The following is an 18,337-nucleotide window of genomic DNA, read 5'->3' as shown; positions in this document are numbered from 1 at the left end:
GGCAACATAATTTCATGTTAATTGGATGGCTGCTTGGAAGTGTTGGTATTTTGTGGTTTACAATCAATGAATCTAGTCATTCATCAATGACTCAAGACATGGATAAGATAAAGATTTGGGGGAATTAATTACCATTCCTATGGCAGTTCATGGGCAGGAAGTATTTTGCTAACTATGAATTCCTGCATGCTAGGTTTGATGCTACAAGAAAACATCCTTCCTCTAAAGTTGGTCTTAATATATGTGAGTTATTTATGCCTTATTTATAACACACTTCTAGTCCTGGTCATTGGGCAATCTTGACTTGTGTTATGAAACAAACCTGTCCTGACATGGGACATGTCACGCTGCAATTCGCACAAGCGTGAGCAGGCAGCATCTCCTAGAGGAATGAGTCTGATTTGACTCCTCTGTAAAAGTGCAAGGAATTGGCCCCACAGAGGTGTCTCCAAGTATTTGGAAGAACACCATTATATGGGGAGATTTTCAAAGGGAAAATTTAGACTTTATGTGAGATGTGAGCAGTGAAACACATTTAACACTTTCTAACATCTCTATTTATCTAACCAAGCTACTTCCTTGGAACAAATTAGAGGACCTGAGCACTTAATAATCTTTAATGCATGTATTCTTGAAACACCAATGTTATTTTACAGAAGGAAACTGGGACATGATGTTTGGCCAATTTTATGTCTATATTCAGACAGTGAAAGATAGTTATTAGTCTCCAGATGGAAAAGGGATGAGAATAATAACTTGACCCTAAATAACCTTTTCAAGGTCAAGAAGAATATCTGTAGGAAGTCAAGAAATTAAACTTCAGTCTTCTGAGTTGCACCCTATTGCCCTATGTAGAGCTTTCTCTTACTCTGTTCAGGATCAGACTGCAAGACTGTCCTTAAAATTGAAAAGAAAGGAACCAGTCCCTCACTAATTGAACTTAACTGTTTATCTTCCCTGGGGAAAAATGTTTCAGTGCAGTGTTGCCTTGAAAATTACCTCTCTACAAATGATCTTACAAGGGCCACATCAATTTTCCATCACAGATTCCAAAGCAAGCAGGTTTTAAAGATAAACATATATTCCTTAATTATGAAAACACATTTTAAAAATACTGATGTCACACACTGCTTTTAATTTGAAGCCTTTTTTTTTTTGCTTGCTTGCCTTTTCTTTTTTTTTCAGTTCACTTTCTGACCTGAGAATGGGAGTGGTAGCAAGCCGAAAATACAAAAATAAAAATGGAATTTGACTTTAAAGAGGAATTAAAATTGATCAGATTATCTGTATTGCTTAGGCTGATTGGGATGCAACCCCTCCTATTCTTCCTCTGACATTATGAAACAAACACATTAATGGAGAAAAATACCTTCTGTTTTTAGGACAAAACCCCAGCGTCTCCTATAATCCATAGTTTTTATATAGCAATTTTTATTCATAGATCTTAACTAGGGTTTCAGAAAAGTCAAGTACCATCATTCATATGATACAGATGGAAAAATGTGGCATGAAAAGGTGAACATTGCGATTCATCTTACCTCTCTTCAGGTGTATTAAAGTGAGATATCTAAATCTGACTTAATTGCCATAGATTCATTCCAGATTCAGTGGAGAGAGAGAAGTGAAACTTTCAACCACCATCTATCCCACCTGTTTTAGGATGGGATTAATCACAAGTTTGAATCATCTATCTCCCTCCATTGTCCATAGGAAAAGCCTAGGTGACTGACTTAGACTACATGCTTAATAATTAAGGGCATTAAAGTGAATTCTTCTTAAAATAATATTTTAAGGACAGTGGCATAGAAGCCTTGTCTAAAAATTCTTCTATCCCTAAATCCACCGCTCTTAAAAGGCCCCCTTGATACAGCATACTGAGAGAGCTTAATTATTTACATGGGGATTTTCTGCCTCCCGAAGTGATTTCACATACATGCTGCAAACGCTATACAGAAATTGGAAAATGCTGTGTATGCCATGGAGAAAAGTTTTCTTGACCTCTAGTATCTCCTGAGTCTTGAAACTTCTTGCAAGTGTGATACTATAATCTGAGATGTCAGCAGGCAAGGGGCAAAACCCTTCTTGCTGAAATTCTCACTCAGAGAAGAGAGAGTTCAGTCCACATCTAAACTGCAAGGTTGAGCCAGTTTTATTTTAAATTGCTCAGTTATAACCTCTGTATCCCAACTGCTGAGGTTACTGACTACAGTCCAGACATTTCTTAGCTCCTATGTCACACTAAAACTCAGCTTCCAGAAAGACCCTGGATTACTCCAGAGCCAAAGGTCTTTACAAACATGCAATAAACAAGCAGCAGTCATGAAGAAACAGGCTGCTAAATGCTGGACTCACTTTACACCCTGGCAATACTTCAGGCAACAGTATAATTGTATGAACAGTACCAGATCTGGAAACAGCACTTATTTATCTGGACCCAGGGTATAAAAGTGTTTAGGTACATAAATGACACTGATTACAGTTGGACTTAGATGAGTAAAAATATACACATTGATTACATGCGGATGTCAGATGCATGCAACTGTAAGTTGCCTGAAAGGACTGAAATTAAGACCTAGAGAAATGATTGGAGGCAGGGGCATAACTTTAGATACCTTCTAGCATTTTTTGTTGTTAACTATGAAACAGGCTTCTTTCTATCCCAATTTTAAGTGGTCTGTAACCAGTGAGTTTTCTGCCAGATGCCTCAGTTTTCTTTCAGAATCATAGAATCAGCCAGGTTGGAAAAGAATATTTAAGATTGTCAAGTCCAACAGTTCCCCAAGGACTGCCAAGTCCACCACTAAACCAAGTCACTAAGGTCCTCATTTACATAGTTTTTGAACACTTTCAGGGACGGTGACTCCACCACTGCCCTGGGAAGCCTGTTCCAATGCCTGAGCACCATTCTGGTGAAGAAAATGCTCCTAATATCCAGTCTAAACCTCCCCTGGTGCAGCTTGAAGCTGTCCTATCACTTGTTACTTGGCAGAAGAGGCTGACCCCCACCTCACTACCATCTCATTTCAGGTAGTTGTAGAGAGTAATAAGGTCCCTCCTGAGCCTTCTCTTCTCTGGACTAAACCCCCCCAGGTCACTCAGCTGTTCCTCACCACACTTTGCTGTAGGCTCTGTACCAGAGCTGTTGCCATAGACTTGTATATGTACTAATTCTTCTCTTTGTCGTTCCTCCTTACATCTCATTTTGCACCAGGCCTCTCCTAATACCTCTGCCTTCTTGGCACAGCAATAAGCAACAATTCTGACATGAGGAGAGAGACGGGACATTATGCATTACAGGTCCTGCCCGGGGGTTGCTTGTGGACTTCAAGTGTGTGTTCAAGCTTGTGTGCTTATCACTTGGTAAAATACAGAAAAAGAATCTACACAGGAGTAAGAACAACACTAAACTTCTCATACCTAACTCATTGCTGACTGCATAGGGGGTGCTGCTGAATCACCACTCCAAGAGCTGGGCTTGGACTCAGTGTGAGAACATTTTGAGCCTTTTTAATGTCAGACCAAACACAAGGAAGAATCTTGGAAAACCTTAACAAGCAAATGAAATCCGTAAGGCATGTGCCTCAGTTATCATTTATTCATCAGGCAGAAAAATGTCCTATATGTTCCCTTTCCCCCAAATGTTTCTCTGAAAGAACAGCAAAACACGCCTTCCATTTTTAAAAGAAATGCCCATGTAACCATAACTACAAGTTCGTCAATAGAAAAATACATAATAAATGGCTTGCTATTTCTACTCTTTTGTGAGACAGTTCATTAGAAACTTCATTTGTCTACATGGATTGCACTTATTCAGCTATATTCTAATAAAATGCACATCGCTTCCAATAAAGGGAATGCATTTGCTATTGATGTGCTATAAACTACTATACAGAGAGGTGTTATTATATCCCAGTGTAATAACAAGCCAATTATAATGATCAGCAAAACCTTTACAATAAAGTCAATGCACGAGGAGTGATTATCATAATGCATTCTAACTGTTCAGTACCATAAATGCTTTGCAATTAATTGTGGAGAGTATCTATAAATGTATTATTAATGCTGTATAAAAACCCATTGACAAGCAACCTTTACATTAAAAATAATACTAGGAATGTAATGTGTCCCTGAGTTCACCTAGGAGGTTGAGCTGTATTTACAAAGACAGAATTTTTTTATAGGATTGCATTTTTTGTTTCCTCTGCTCTCCTTCCCACCCTTACTTTTCCCATTTTTGCCCTGTTATTGAAAAACCTCCAAATATCACTCTGCACTGTGACAACCCTCGATCATCCACCTTACTTGATTTTTGATCCTGTATACATCATTTTGGGCACAGTTACAGGCTTTTACTAATGTCTTAACCCCATGACACTGACAACCTTAGCCCCATGACACTGGCAGCCTGACATGCATGAATGCCAAAGGCAGTAGCTGCAAGAAATAAGCATATAAAAGCGTATCACAACACAGGTAAGCAAGACAGGAAGGGTGAGAAGCAGAAAGGGAGTGAAGTTACGTAGCTGATCAAACATCACATGGTAGCAGAGAACAGAACTGATACTGAAACCTCAAGGCGATGAGCTCCCCAACCTCTCCCCAGGCTTTGCTCTATACTTTCCTCCTTCTTGTCAGTAAACTATTAGGTTACAGATGCTTTATGAAAAATGTCTGTGGTTTGTTTGTTTTTTTTCCCCTTTACTACTTGATTTCAAAAGGTTGTCCTTAGGACATATGCTAGAACGCAACGTCCTGTGGATCTTTTCCAGTTCCTATTGATAGGCACACTTCCATCAATTTCAACCACAATAGAAAGGGCAGATGTGAATAAAAGTTTGATGTCACTTACATTCTTTCAGCAGGGGAGGAATGGAGAACATCAGCCTTCAACAGAGTAATCCAATATAAAACACTACACATAAGGATCTGTTGGAGACTTTTTTCTCCCCCGGAATTAAGTTTTACCAGACAGTGGAGAGCACAAATGGAGTCATCCAAGGCCACTTTGAATTATCCGATTCATTTTCGTGCTGGTACATTCTGTCTGCTTGAATATACAGCTTTGTGAGGACAACAGGATGTCAGCTGTCAGTAGGGGTATGCAATCCTGAATTTCCACAATAAACCAGGAGATTTTAATTTCTTAATGTCTGTAATAAGGACCACAAGAAGACAGAGCTAGAAGGAGATTTCTGTGAGTACTAAATTCTCTTTCTATATCAGGTTTGTCTTAGAGCTGAAATAAAAACACTATTGATTTTAACAGATTTTCAGACCTGGAATAACATCCAATGGACTGATTCCCTTTGGACCCAGTGGGTTTGGGCATTGCTGTAGAAGGGTCTATCACACACAATGGGGTCTAAAACTCATCCCTTCTTTTCAAAGATCTGATCTGAACTGAGAGAAAGGAAGAGTGTCCAAATCTGGCTGAGTTTCTTGATTCTGCCCTGGATTTGATATGTCCCTGTTTACATGGGAAGAAAAGCAGAACATATAGGCCAGAAAGGGCCAGAATGATGCTCAAGACTGTGGGATATCTAAGACATCCTTCATGGTCATAGGCACAGCTCATGACTAGATAGGCAGAGAGGAGAATACCCTTTGAGGCATTGACATCTCTCCCTCCCAATACTACAGCAATTCCAACAGTCACTCATCAGGAACCCACGCTGTCAATAACACAAAGCTTTTGTTGCTCCTCACACTTCCTCAGCCTCTGAGGCAAGAAAGCTGCCTTCCAGTTTATTATCAAGAACTTTTTGTTAGGTTCTGGATCTTAGTTTTTTTTCCCTTTCACTCGAACTCCTCTCCTCGTTGGCATTTTTCATGACTATTAAAAGATATTATTTTTAAACAATCATTCTGTCTCTTTACCCTCACACTGAGATGATGCAACTCAGCACCCAACTCACATCGGTCTGTTGTTTGATATTGGATATGTAATTAATAAAGGAAAGATATTTAGGTTATTTTAAATAATTTTTTAATTTATTTTTCATTCTTCCTGCAAGAATTGTAAAAAAAACAGTGGATTAATTATGTTTGGGGCAAATATCAGGATGAGGAGATATATGAGACTTAGGAGGAGGATCTGGCGTGGAGCTGGAAATCTCCTTTCAAACAACAAGGGAAGATGAAGGGGGAGAGAGATGTGGTCACAAAGGAAAAGAAAGAAGAATATGACGCCTGGAGCATGGGCTAGAGCTTCATTTGCCCAGAGTTCTTGAGTTCAGGATCTCCTTACATACCCTTACTCTCTTCTTCACACCCATCCATAGTCTGAAGGTCTGAGCAACTCTACTCTTTGCATGGCATTTCCAAAGAAGGAAATAATTCCATCTGGCATTGTTATGCCAGTGTGAAGCCAAACTAAGCTGAAGGCAACTAGTCTTGTTTAATTGTGGCACCTAAACAGGCCTGAATCTGGTTAGTTCCTGGACAGGAAGCTTCCTGAGAGATTTTGGCCATCTGCACAAGACACAGAGTTCTGATCAGTTAAATGGAAAGCAGCTAAGTGCCAAATGCCATGGGCTGTGTTTGTCACAGTAAACCCTGCCAGCCGTAACAGAGAGCTGTGAAAGTTAAAAATTACCTGGATGAAATAAGACTTTAGTCCCAAAGGAAAATGAGGCTTAGAAATTGAGGAGAGGCCATTCCAGCCCTATCATCATTGCTGAACTGATGGAAGGGAATAAAAAGCAAAAGATCATAGAGCATGAGCAAGGCACCACTTTTTTTCTGTTTACTGTAAATAAGTGCTTGGACTCCAAAGCTGGAATAAACCATAACCAAGCAGATAATTTCAGAGCCTGCACATTGAGTAACGGGTAGAGAAGCGATGCAACTCAGTTGAAATGTGAAGTCCAAACTTTCCAGCTGCTGCTATCACGCCCTCCAAACAGCAGACAAAAAAAGACACACTGCACATGCCTTCCCCCAGACATACACAACAAAATTTGCCTGAGAGCACAAACACAGGCAGAAGCATTGGTAGATTTGTGAAGTCTGGCATGTAGAAAAAGCTGCAGTGTGATGAACTGCAGACCCTCCTGGAAATCTCTCAACGTCATCTCTGCACCCTTTCAACTCTAAACCACTTTGGACTTTGTTTTATCATACTCTTTAGTTTAGGGACATTCTGCATCTCTTCCATAAAATGCAGGAGGGACCTAAACCCACTACAAAGTGTTTCTTGGTAGAGATATTAACACCGGGCCAAGGTAGCACACTGTGCATCTTTGCATGCCTTCCTTTATGGACCTTGTTCTGTCCTTTGAGAGGAATGTGGGAGCAATGGAGCATCTAAGCATTACTAACGGAGTGCAAGTAGAGCAGCAGGAGAGTCCTTTCCTTTTAAAAAATGTTTCTCCCTGTACAACCTAGTGGGACCTCGGGGCTGTGTTTATCATGGGTTAACCCTGACAGCTGCAGCGAGAGTTGTCTAGTGAGAGCTGGAGATATTGTGGATAAAATAAGAAATGGCTCCAAACTTTGCCCCAAACCACAAAACAGGCTAGCAATCTCTCCCTAAGTTTGCAAAACTTCAAGTCACTGGTATCTTCAGACTATTTTTAGAGCTGAATATGAGACCAGGAACCAAGAAAAATCATAAACAGAATGCAAATAATAAAGTTCTTAGGTTAATTGAGATTGAGTATGTTCAGAATTTAATGTGGAGCTATAACTTACAACCCTAAAACCATACTGGACTACCCAATCTGCAGCAAAGTAGCTTCTGTATAGTCAAGCTAAAATTTGGACAAAACAAAGGCCAATGAGAGTTTTTAAGATAGAATAGAGCTAGAGTTACACTCTGGCTTTTCAGAACAAAATACAGATTTGCTGCCTTTTTATCACATTCTATCAATTCCATCACTGCTAAAGTCTCTATAAAATGTCAAAGGACTCTGACCTTCTGATTGGGTATTTGAAGATTCATGAAGCATTTTGTAGTAGGAATACCCCTATATAACATTCTGTAGCTTGACTATACACACACATGCAAAACAGGAACACAAAATGCAAAATTTTCCCATTAATTTAGACTGTTTCCCTAGAGAAATGTACTGAGGATACATTCATTTCTAGTTCCTGTGAGATTAGGCAAATGTAAATAATGCCAGTTTTTATTGAAAAGGACTGCATGTTTTGTCTTGTTCTTAGTCCAATATGGGGATTAACAAACAAAATAATAAAACCAGCACAACTAATAAGGGGCACTCAGCATTTCCATTTTGTTGGGTTGAGTGTGATTGTGCCAAGCAACATTTTGAATTCTTCCCCAAACCTGATAGTCTAAATTCTAGCTCACACACACTAAATGCTAATACACCCATTTTCACTTCAGCTGAGAATAAAGACACATGAAAGGTTAAAGACCAACAAAATCCAGACTCCAGAACAACAGGAAAAAGTGCTGAGTGGAATCTTATTGAGGGAGAGAGTAAAAAAAAAGAAAGGAGAACTTGCTGGAAAATTTGAAGAATTGTGTTTTAGCAAAATGCAGGTATTTGCTCCTATACAAACCACAATCTTGCTTCCTCAAGAATATTGCTCACCATTTCCAGTAAAAGCCTCCTTGTAAAGTACAGATTGAAAAAAGGCTGCATTCACTGCATTCTTTCTTTAATACCTTAACCTCACACCAAAATTACCCATAAGCCAGAAGATAGTATCCTGGGTGTATTCAGGGTGTATTCAGGGTGTATTCAGGTATTCTTGTGCTGTGCGGAAGAACTGCTTCATTTTCCAAGCCCCACTCTTCCCTCACATCCCATCCTAATATACGGATGGGGTATAATAAGCTACAACTTAAGTTTCTTTGTTGCTGAAGCTGACCTTTATCTTGCAGCCCTAATGAAGTCTTTTGATGTGTTCCTAAGATACACAGCCTCCTTTTTAGCATTCTGTTTGCCGTGCCTGCTTTTACCAGTGGGCTCACGAAGAACGTAAGTTTTCATACAATGCCTCCCTTGGGTGCCAATTGTTCTTTTCTCCCACAGTTGCCCTTGAGTCATGCCATCCCAAAACATCCCCAGCCCAGAAGGATCTAGTCATTGGGGAATTAGGACAACGTGCCTTTCACGTCAATGATGAGTGCACCTGCTTGACTGCTGCATTGTGATCACCACCGGTAGGTGCAATATGGGATGAGGAAAGATGACTGTTCTTTGTGTTGTGGAGATAATTAACTAAAACACAATGGCAAAGGGACTGCTGGTGTGATGGATACTGTGGAATCAAACCACCACCGGAGCCCTTTGCAGTTCAAACCACCCCTCCTGAAAGCAGCTGGTCTTAGCAAAAGAGGTTGAAAACCCTTTCCAGAAAGCCAGGCATGTGTTCTCTATTAGTGATTTGCATTTTTTTTTTCAAAAAGAGCGATTGGGAGCTATATACCCTGTAGGCGCACTGAGTAAATTGGCCAGCCTAATTATTATTTTTTGGTATGTCTAATTAAATAGACAAAAGGCCCTCCCTTCACTCTCCCTGTCGGCACGAGCTTCACTGGAATGTGCATAATGTCCCCTCATTTACCCAGGCAGCTGAGCCTTTCCCTTTTCCCCTAGGAGACTGGCATTGACAACTCCTCATGGCTTACCCACTCCTACTCAGACACGGAGCCAGACCGTCAGACAGGAAGAGAAAGGGGGTAAATTGACCTGCTTCTGTTAAAAACCACCAACGATGCTGCACGATGTGAGATGCGTTTGCTGCAACTTAGACATGCGCCACGGCCCTTGATAGCAGAACTTGACATTGCAGAGCCCATCAAATACTTTCTGCCCACTGCTGGCCAAATTCCCTTGAATTTACTTTACGGAAACACTAAAAGTGCAATATTTATCCTTGAGCTTTCTGGCTATTCTCCAGCACTCAGCTCTTCTCCTGCTCTGCAATTGCACAGCACCACAGCCCTTCCTCACAGAGTCTGTGTCATCCTGCTGGTTTCACCACTCCATAACATCAGCCCTTTAACTACAATCTAACGTACAAAGTCTTCCAATGACTTGAGTCACTGGAGAGTTTCAGCCTCACATTGACGCAGTCAGAGCCTCTGGAATCCAAAGCCTTCAACTGAAAAAAGAACATAATTTCAGTGCCTTTTGTGTGTGAGGCATTTTACTCCTTTTAAGTAGCTGTTGCTGGAGATTTCCACTAATGCCAGCATGAAGACAGTTGTCCTATAAATGAGGGAGAGTTTACGTCTGTGGTGGAAATTAAAGAGTTTTCACACATCTAAGAGCCACCTCATTACTAGATGACAAAATCTACTCCCACGTTTACAAGATACATAAACACTCATGTTTTTACTGCATATATGGGCAAAAGTCTCTCTATTTTTTCCCAAAAAGATAGGGATAGAGAGGAAGGAAACACCGCACCATTATATATGTGCGTGTATATGTATATATATATACAAGCATATATAAATGTGCAGATACAAGAAAAAAAGACAAGAATAGTAATTTATCCAGAATAACAGGCCATCTCACACTTTTTCAGTGAGCTCTGTTTTTGATCTGACAAACAGGCCTCTGTTAGAAGAGTGCGGTGAAGTATCACTACATCAGTTCTGGTAGAAAACCTTTTACAGGAAACACCTTATCTCTGGTGATCTATTGAACAGTCACTTAGCAAAGCCTTCCAAATCCACTGTGCAGGATGGAAAAGCAAAAGACCAGCTCCTGATTTCAGCTACACCTGTGCAAATCCTGAATAACTCCCTGGGAATGAGAGAAGTCTTCAGTTTCCACAACAGGTTTATCCAGATAAGCTGATACAGGTGCAGAAAACTGTTACCTCAGAATTTGCTTTTTCCAAAAGCAGAGATGCTTCACCCCAAGCAGAAACAACATGATCAGAGAAAACATATCTCCTTCATCCTAACAAAATTAAACACTTCTGCAGCTCAGTCCAACATGGGTCAGAAAAACCCACATTGCCGTACCGCTGTTAAACTTTGTTAAATCAGGGCCTGATGCTTCACTTCTTAACTAGGCAGATATTTGTTTCCCAGGCAATTGCTGGCACCTGCCTGCCTTTTAAAATCAAATAATAATTGAATATGAGGAAAGTGAGACGAAGTAAAGGAGATTTAATAAAGAGAATCTTAGCTGCAAAGGGAATTTCTTTGGCAGTGATTACGTTACTAATTGATCAGCACATTGCCTGAGAGAAGCCAGAGACAACAATTATACTTAGCACAACGGCTGAAAGCAATGCAGTCAACTACCTCCTCGGCTTTCGCTGTCTGCTGGTTTCACCTGGATCGGTCTGTTCATCTGTAAGAAAAAGCAAAGAGAGACACATAATTAATGGTGGAATCAAGCATTCATATACTGAGAGTTGCTTTGTTTTGTATTTTTCAACCATGCGTCATACTTAGTAACAGAATTTGCACCATGACGGGGAAAAAAAAACAGTAAGCAAGGGAGTAACCACAGAGTTCAGGCTGCTTCTTGGTCTGAAGTAAATCAGTGTCACCCCATTTACATGACAGGGGCTCTGTTGAATCATGCTGGGAGAGAGATCTGAGTCATTTCACACAGGTCATGAAATTTTAAACATAAATTTTTAAATTTCTAATAGTTTCCTCTGGAAATATTTCTGTATCAGAACAGAAATGCTTTGTCCAGGCGTTGGAACCAGTGAAACGTTAATTGCAAATATTTCTTGAGATTGGCATGATGAAAAGAAAATGGAAAAGTGAATTCCACCTCCACTGTTAGCTCATTAGGATAGTCACCTGTAACACAGCAGACTCCGTTTCATACTTGGTAAATGGGATTTGGATCTGATTTGTACATATACTGCAGGAGTGCTAGTTATTGAGATATTTTTTTAATCTGGAGAGGGTAAGATATGAGTCAAAACTTCTGATGTTTTGTCAAAACTCTTTTTCCTTTCTTACATCAGGACATAAGTACAAAAGCCTTGCCACTGTGATGTGAATAGGATTTCTGTTCTTTAACTTATCTCTCACTCAACAAAAGCATTGGAAACCATAATTTTCCCCAGAGCTGCTCACTCCCAGGAGAGAGGGCAACAGATGTCCACAGTCTTCTTCACTGGTAGTGCCTAACATGATGTGGGTATCTGCCGAACAAGGGTCAGGATATACCTCTCCTGTTAGTAACTGGAGATGCAGACTGGATCAGAACCAGCTGAGATTTTCATCTGCAAGCCTTCCCTCCTTCTTCCTATATGTCACTTAGAGCAATCCATACACTGTGTTACAGACTATACAACTTTCTGTGTGTAACCACCTCTGAGTGGCATGAAGTTATCACTTAGATTTAGCAGCCAAGGAAAGTGCAAACAGGCATCACAAGGAGCAGGAAGTCAGAAGGCTCTGGGAGTCTCCCAACATATTGCTTCCCAATGATGTCAGACCACAGACTGGCTGATAAGCATCACAGAGCACCTTCAGGTGATACCATCACTCCCTTATTTGTTGCTATCCCCAGTACCTTTTGTGGGTAGCAAGGCTGGTATGTTTAGGGTTTCTTTTTTTGTAATTTTTTTTTTTTTTAAGTAGTTAATAATAGTTTAGATTTATTCTAATTGCTCTGCATATGTATTTAGCAATAAACGTTATCAGGCTGGCTGACAAGTAGGTTAAGACGATTGAGAACCTAATAGATCTTGCTGCATTGCTGTCTCAAGGAGAAAATGTACTTAACCATAAACTGACTACAGTTAGACTCACACTTGGGAGAGAAGGATCAATGGTTCCGGACGATACTGAGCAATTCTGCTCCCCTGTATGCCTGTATCATCCAACAAACTCCAGACAGCTGAAGTGTTAAAATCAACAAAGAATCTGGTACTGGGTAAACCTTGTATCAGCCACTGCTTCCGTGACTGCAAAGACCTGTCGCTCACACGCTTATTACAACACATTATCAGGACCAGAGGCGATATACTTAAAGGCAGCAGGATGGACATCCTGACACAGGGCTCCTGTAACCACATGGGAGCAGCTAGCTTTTACAGGCATTTAAAGATCTGACATCATGCAGGTGAAGAGGGTAATTTATGTCATGTCCAAATGTCTAAAAAGTGTAATTTTAAGGCACTTTTAAGCTTGGTGTCTGAGATGACAAGGATGAGTGGTCTTCTGTAATGGCTGTTTTTCTCCACTGGACATAAAGGTAGTCTATGCCGTTAGAGTTAGGTGACATAAACCCCATCTTGGTTTCTCACATGCAGGATAATGTAGCCAAGCTACCCAGTTACTCTAACTTCTGCCACCTACTCAATCACTGCATTTGATTTGCATTTGCAGCAGGTTGGTATTAATGCCATTTATTTACCAAGGATTGACTTGATACCCGTTTGCTTTTGCAGCTGCACACACACTGTATATCATGGATGCCTATGGTGGACAAAATGGCTAATCTAACTCCACTGGCCAGAGAAGGGTGGGCAGAGGTCCCTGGTACCCACTCCAAGACAACCCAAACTCCAAACCTAAGCAGTCACTAAGAGAAATACTCACTGTAGCCAGGAACTTATAGGAGGTATGCAGCATACAGCCCTGACAGGCAATGTCTGGAATCCAAAATGGGTACAGCTTTGCAATGCAGAACACTCCATAAATCTACCAATGTGCATACGGATTGGAAGCTTGCTAAAGGCCATGAAAATCCACACTGGATTTCAGTAAGCTTTAGACCCAGTCTTTATTAGAACTAGACAGAGAACTTCCTACATGTAGAGTCGCATGTGGTCAGTTTGCAAAAGGCAGAGAAAATCATCAGACCCATTAGCAAAACATTTGTTTGGGTGTCTTTTAGGGTTTCTTTTGTCTTTTTATCTGAGATTGGGAAATGAGAAAAAGTAGATGACTCCCAGGAAAAGTTAAAAAAAGAGAGAGGGATTGAGCATCTAATAGAGGAAGAAAAACCTGGGGAAATGAATAAGTAAAAGGCCTGTGTAATTTAATGTACACTATGATTTATACACTTGACAATTTCTTTATAGACCAAAGAGAAAGTGCTGCCTGCACGGAGCCCATAATACAAATTGAGATCATCTTGACATGAAAGACACCAATTATAGGAAGAAACACCGAGAGGAAAATAATTAAGTTTCCTCTCTTCATCTATGGAACAATATTTTATTTATTTATTTTTTAAACACAGAAGTTCTGGGAGCAACGAGATGTCACAGGGAGCAGAAAAAGGCTAAGTGGGAAAATAAAATGGCAGAATGATGTACCTTCCCCAGTCTGGGGAAATGCCTTTTTAGGGAGAAGGGAATTTAGGGGTTCAGGCTTACTGCTGGGAATTGTCATGGGCTTAGTACCTGTCCTGTCTTGGTAAACTCTGAGATTGTGAAAGGAGGAGTAAGATTTTTCCAGTCATCAAATAGGATTAATACCATGGGTATCTGCATGAGATCATAGGAACTACAGACTCATCCCTGTCACTAGAAGTCTTCAAAAGAGATTTGGCAACATGAGGAAAGACCTAGATAGGCTGATCCAGCATTTGAACTGGTAGACAGACTGGATGCACTCTGTTAGGCTCTTCTCTAGGATGTGCTACACCTCTGTCCATTGCAATAGTCATTCTTTCCTCTGCCTACAGGTGGTCTTTGGGCTCTCCTTTGAAATATGATTATGATTCCTTATTCTATATTATCCCTGTTTGGCTGCCACATTGAGAAAAGTATATTGATTTACCATTGGTTAAGCCAGAAAGAGTTTATCTCCTCCCTCTTATTATCTAAAACCTGACTAAAAAATTTTTATTCTCTACATATACTACGAAGATTTCTGATACTGCGGTACCAGAGTGCTTAATAGTCATAAACCCATTGTAAATCAGGACAAAATATTTATCCCCATTCATGATTCAGAATCCAAACTGGCCCCAAATTTACTCTGAAGTGCCTCACTCAACAGTGGTGCCATAACAAAGGTGTGCTGAAGACCATGGAAGCACAAAGTGATTTAGTCAAAAAACAAAAAAATAAAGAAATTGGGTTTCTGATTACTTATGAAAGGCCTAATTTTTAAAGGAGTGGCAAGTGAATGGCAAACAAGAGTTTTACTCACAGCTGTGTTCCCAGTGTTGCCTCAGGCAAAGCTGGTGTCTAATATTCCCTGTCTGTATTGGAACTATGGGCACTGTGTACCACTGCAGCTGTGAATTGTCCCCATAACAGGAAAAGCGGTTGCCACAAATGCCATAAGCACTTTGGTTCTTGGAGGAGTTAGGACATCAGGTTCTCATTTTTCTTTGATCCTTTGTACATTCTTCCCTGCTTAAAACCACCCTTACTTTGTGACCTTTGCACACGTGGGACAAGATGATTGTACTTGCTACACTTCACACCCTTCATTTTGGCTTATCCTTCCTTTTGCCTAAAACCAACCCATTCAAACAATGCCAGATGTCATCATCTCACACCAACTTGCCACTTGCCCCACCTACCTCCACCCCAATCCTCCCTGCAAGTAGAAACACGACATCATTTTTCATGTCCAATTACAGCCACCGTGCTGCCACTGTTAAAAGACAGCACAGGTACTCCTGTCAAAAAGGGTTTGAGTTACAAGAAGCAATGAATTACAGCAAGCCCTTTTTCAATTCTCTACAGAAATGAAATGTCAGAGCTTGCCACTGTATTTTTCTCAGCACCATCAGCTACAGGCCACTGCAGGAATTAGACAGGGGACAGACGCTTTTCTGCATCATGATTTTTCTTTTCCTAAGGTTGTCATTTTCTCCCCCAGCAACCTTTTTCTGCTCCCTCTGGCTTTGATATTAATTTAGAGCAGGTAGAAAGATCACCTGGGAAAGAAGAGTAGGAAGCAGAGACAGCTGATTCCTCATTGTCTCCATCTTTCTTGCTCTCACTGTTCCTACTACACCTTCTTTTCTTGTTTTACTCACCAGGATCAAGGCTCTACCAAGCTTGAGAATGGACAAATGCAGAAATAAATAGAAGAAGAAAGGAAAAAACAAAAAAACGATAGAGACATCCTGAATAGCTTCAAATATGATCTGAGAAAGGAAGAAAAAGTGAGGATGAGACTGATGAAGATCAATGAAACGCTGTTAATGGTTAGGAAGATGATGTCCGAGGCAGAAGAGAGCCATGTTGAAGGTAATCTGTTGGTTGTGCTTAAGGAAGCTTAAGGAAGAAGTCACTTCAGAAGAAAAAAGCTATTCTAGAGCTTGCATGATCTATAAGGCCATGGAAGACGACCACATGGATCATCTATCTCATAATAGTCTTTCTACCTCTCATTAGAGGGCTTAAGAAGTTTGAACGCTCTGTAAGAACAGATTAGGAGAGGTGATTAAAGCTTTGTATTAAAAACTGTGAAGAAAGATATTCTGTTGCCCATGTTTCCTGAAGTTTCCAAAGATCCATTCTGGTAGAGTGTAAAAAGTAGGTGTTAACCTTAGGGGAGGCCTGTTTCCAGCTCCATGTTGGCCTTCTGGATGAGTCTGAATGTATCACTACAACTACATCTGCCTTTTTCTCAGCTTTCTTTTCTGTGCAATAAAGATAAAAGTACTCTGAAGGTGGTTGACTAAAAAAATGCATCTAAATGTTGGTGTTAAACAAACAAGCAAGTAAGTAAATAAACAAACAAACAAACGAACATCCAGTCATTTCTATGTCTGGATTAGGTAGACAGATATAATGTCAAATAACAAACTTCTCACAGATGTTGTCTATAAATCAATGATGAAACACTTCTGTGACCTCATCAGAAAGGATAGGACGCTGATGTGGCCTAGAAGGTCTTAGCAAATGCTTATTGGGCACTTCTGCATCTTTGCAGATGCTGGGTAACCTCATGGAATAAAATCCCACCCCAGAACAACTTGCTTCCTAAGGAAATTTCCAGAAAAGTTACTTATTTCTTCAGTGTGAGATTTTTTCTGTTTAAGACCTCCCCTCCAAAACACTAAAGAGGAATTTCATTTTAACACTTCTGCCAGCTTTCTGTGGGTTTGTCATGCACACAATAGCAATTTTTTCTGAAGTCAACACAGCTATTTATATGAGTGCTGGCAGGAACGTGTTTGTAGGATCAGGTCATAACTTTTAAGACATTGAGCAAAACCTTCTGTGATTGAAGGCCCTAAGGAAATGCAAAGTATATTAGTGTCAAAGTTGGAAAGGCCAAGAAAATCACCTACAATTGAATTGTGTGTGTAATTGCAAAGTTCAAGTAAATCACTCTGTACCTGATTCTGAGCGACATAATTGAGTTACAGTGATCTAAACTAGACAGCCATAAGAGTGAATCCAAAGCAATCTCTTCTCTCAGAAGGAAAAAATAAACCATCCCAAAAAGCAAAGTCAAGGCCTCATCTCAGGGAAATTTCTGTGAATGTTACAGAATCAGGAAAGCTGCTCTGACATTATTTTGCTACACAACAAGCCTTCTGCATATTGCAACTGTAAGGTATAGAGCAAAAACCTGCCTCCAAGGGAATAGAGGTAAGTGCTGTGGTTGTATGAATTGCCATGTGATTACACATTAAGCATACATTTGTGTGGGCAGTACAAACTGATACGGTGGTGGATTAATGAAGGAACAGATAGAGGAAATATTCTAGGACATTTGGTGAAAATCACGTCTGCTTGCCTTGTGGGAAGCACTCACTAGTAACACATTGCATCTGGAATGACTCTCTCCCAAACCTTTTCTGGGTAGTGGACTCTTAATTCTTCCCTACCACCCTCTTTTCCTGCCTGATGAGATGTGTGTCATAGGCATGTATACAAATAGATGAGAAGACCTGAAATGGGAATGTATGAGGTATGAAAAAAAAAATCTTGAGGTGTCTGACCTTTATGAATCAGTCAATGCTCTGGTGCTTACCCCGAGAATGATTGCTGCTGGCCATCCCTGAACTCTGAGAGTATTTTCTATATACCATATAAAAGACATTATAATCCATCCATCTAACTATCGATTTATCTCTCCACTTGTCTTGCGTGTATAGATGAACCTTAAATTCAGTTCAGGTTTGTGTGTAGAAGCCTATGGTTTCAAATCCAAAACTTCCTCCCTACAAAGCTGTTTGGGCTTGAGTTGGAAGAAACAATTGATTTTTTAATAGCAAAATAAAACCTTTCCAGTACACCAAATACTTTGGTTCATATGTGGGGAAGCTGGGCCTGTAGCGGTCTACATCATGGTGCCTCTGGTTTTAAATGAAGTTTGGAAGGATAAAGGGAGAGCTCAACTTGTGGCAGGTTTGAGGTCAATAGGAGGAACAAAACACAGGATGTTTCGAACAGCAAATCTTATTTTCCAAACCAAGAGAAACAGCACTGCTTATAAATATCTTTT

The 18,337-nt window shown here is 40.2% G+C and overlaps 1 protein-coding gene across 22 annotated transcripts in view; it reads right to left on the bottom strand.

The window, feature by feature from the left end:
* CELF4 (CUGBP Elav-like family member 4) overlaps positions 1-18,337 on the bottom strand; it is a 747,879-nt gene that overhangs the window by 332,965 nt on the left and 396,577 nt on the right. For all 22 annotated transcript variants that reach the window (XR_009747539.1, XM_061477218.1, XM_061477215.1 and 19 more), the window contains exon 3: positions 11,240-11,288. Coding sequence is in view for 21 of the 22 variants with exons in the window: in XM_061477218.1 (XP_061333202.1) it covers positions 11,240-11,288 (49 nt within the window). In the remaining variant the exon portion in view is untranslated. The remainder of the gene's footprint in view (positions 1-11,239; positions 11,289-18,337) is intronic.

The sequence above is a fragment of the Pezoporus flaviventris genome, unplaced genomic scaffold (genome assembly GCF_033815535.1).
Source record: "Pezoporus flaviventris isolate CSIRO_AGI_PZ_B2104156 unplaced genomic scaffold, CSIRO_AGI_Pfla_v1 ptg000100l, whole genome shotgun sequence".
NCBI lineage: Eukaryota > Metazoa > Chordata > Aves > Psittaciformes > Psittacidae > Pezoporus > Pezoporus flaviventris.
Note: the sequence above shows the minus strand (reverse complement) of the source record. Positions and strands in the feature narration are given on the sequence as shown.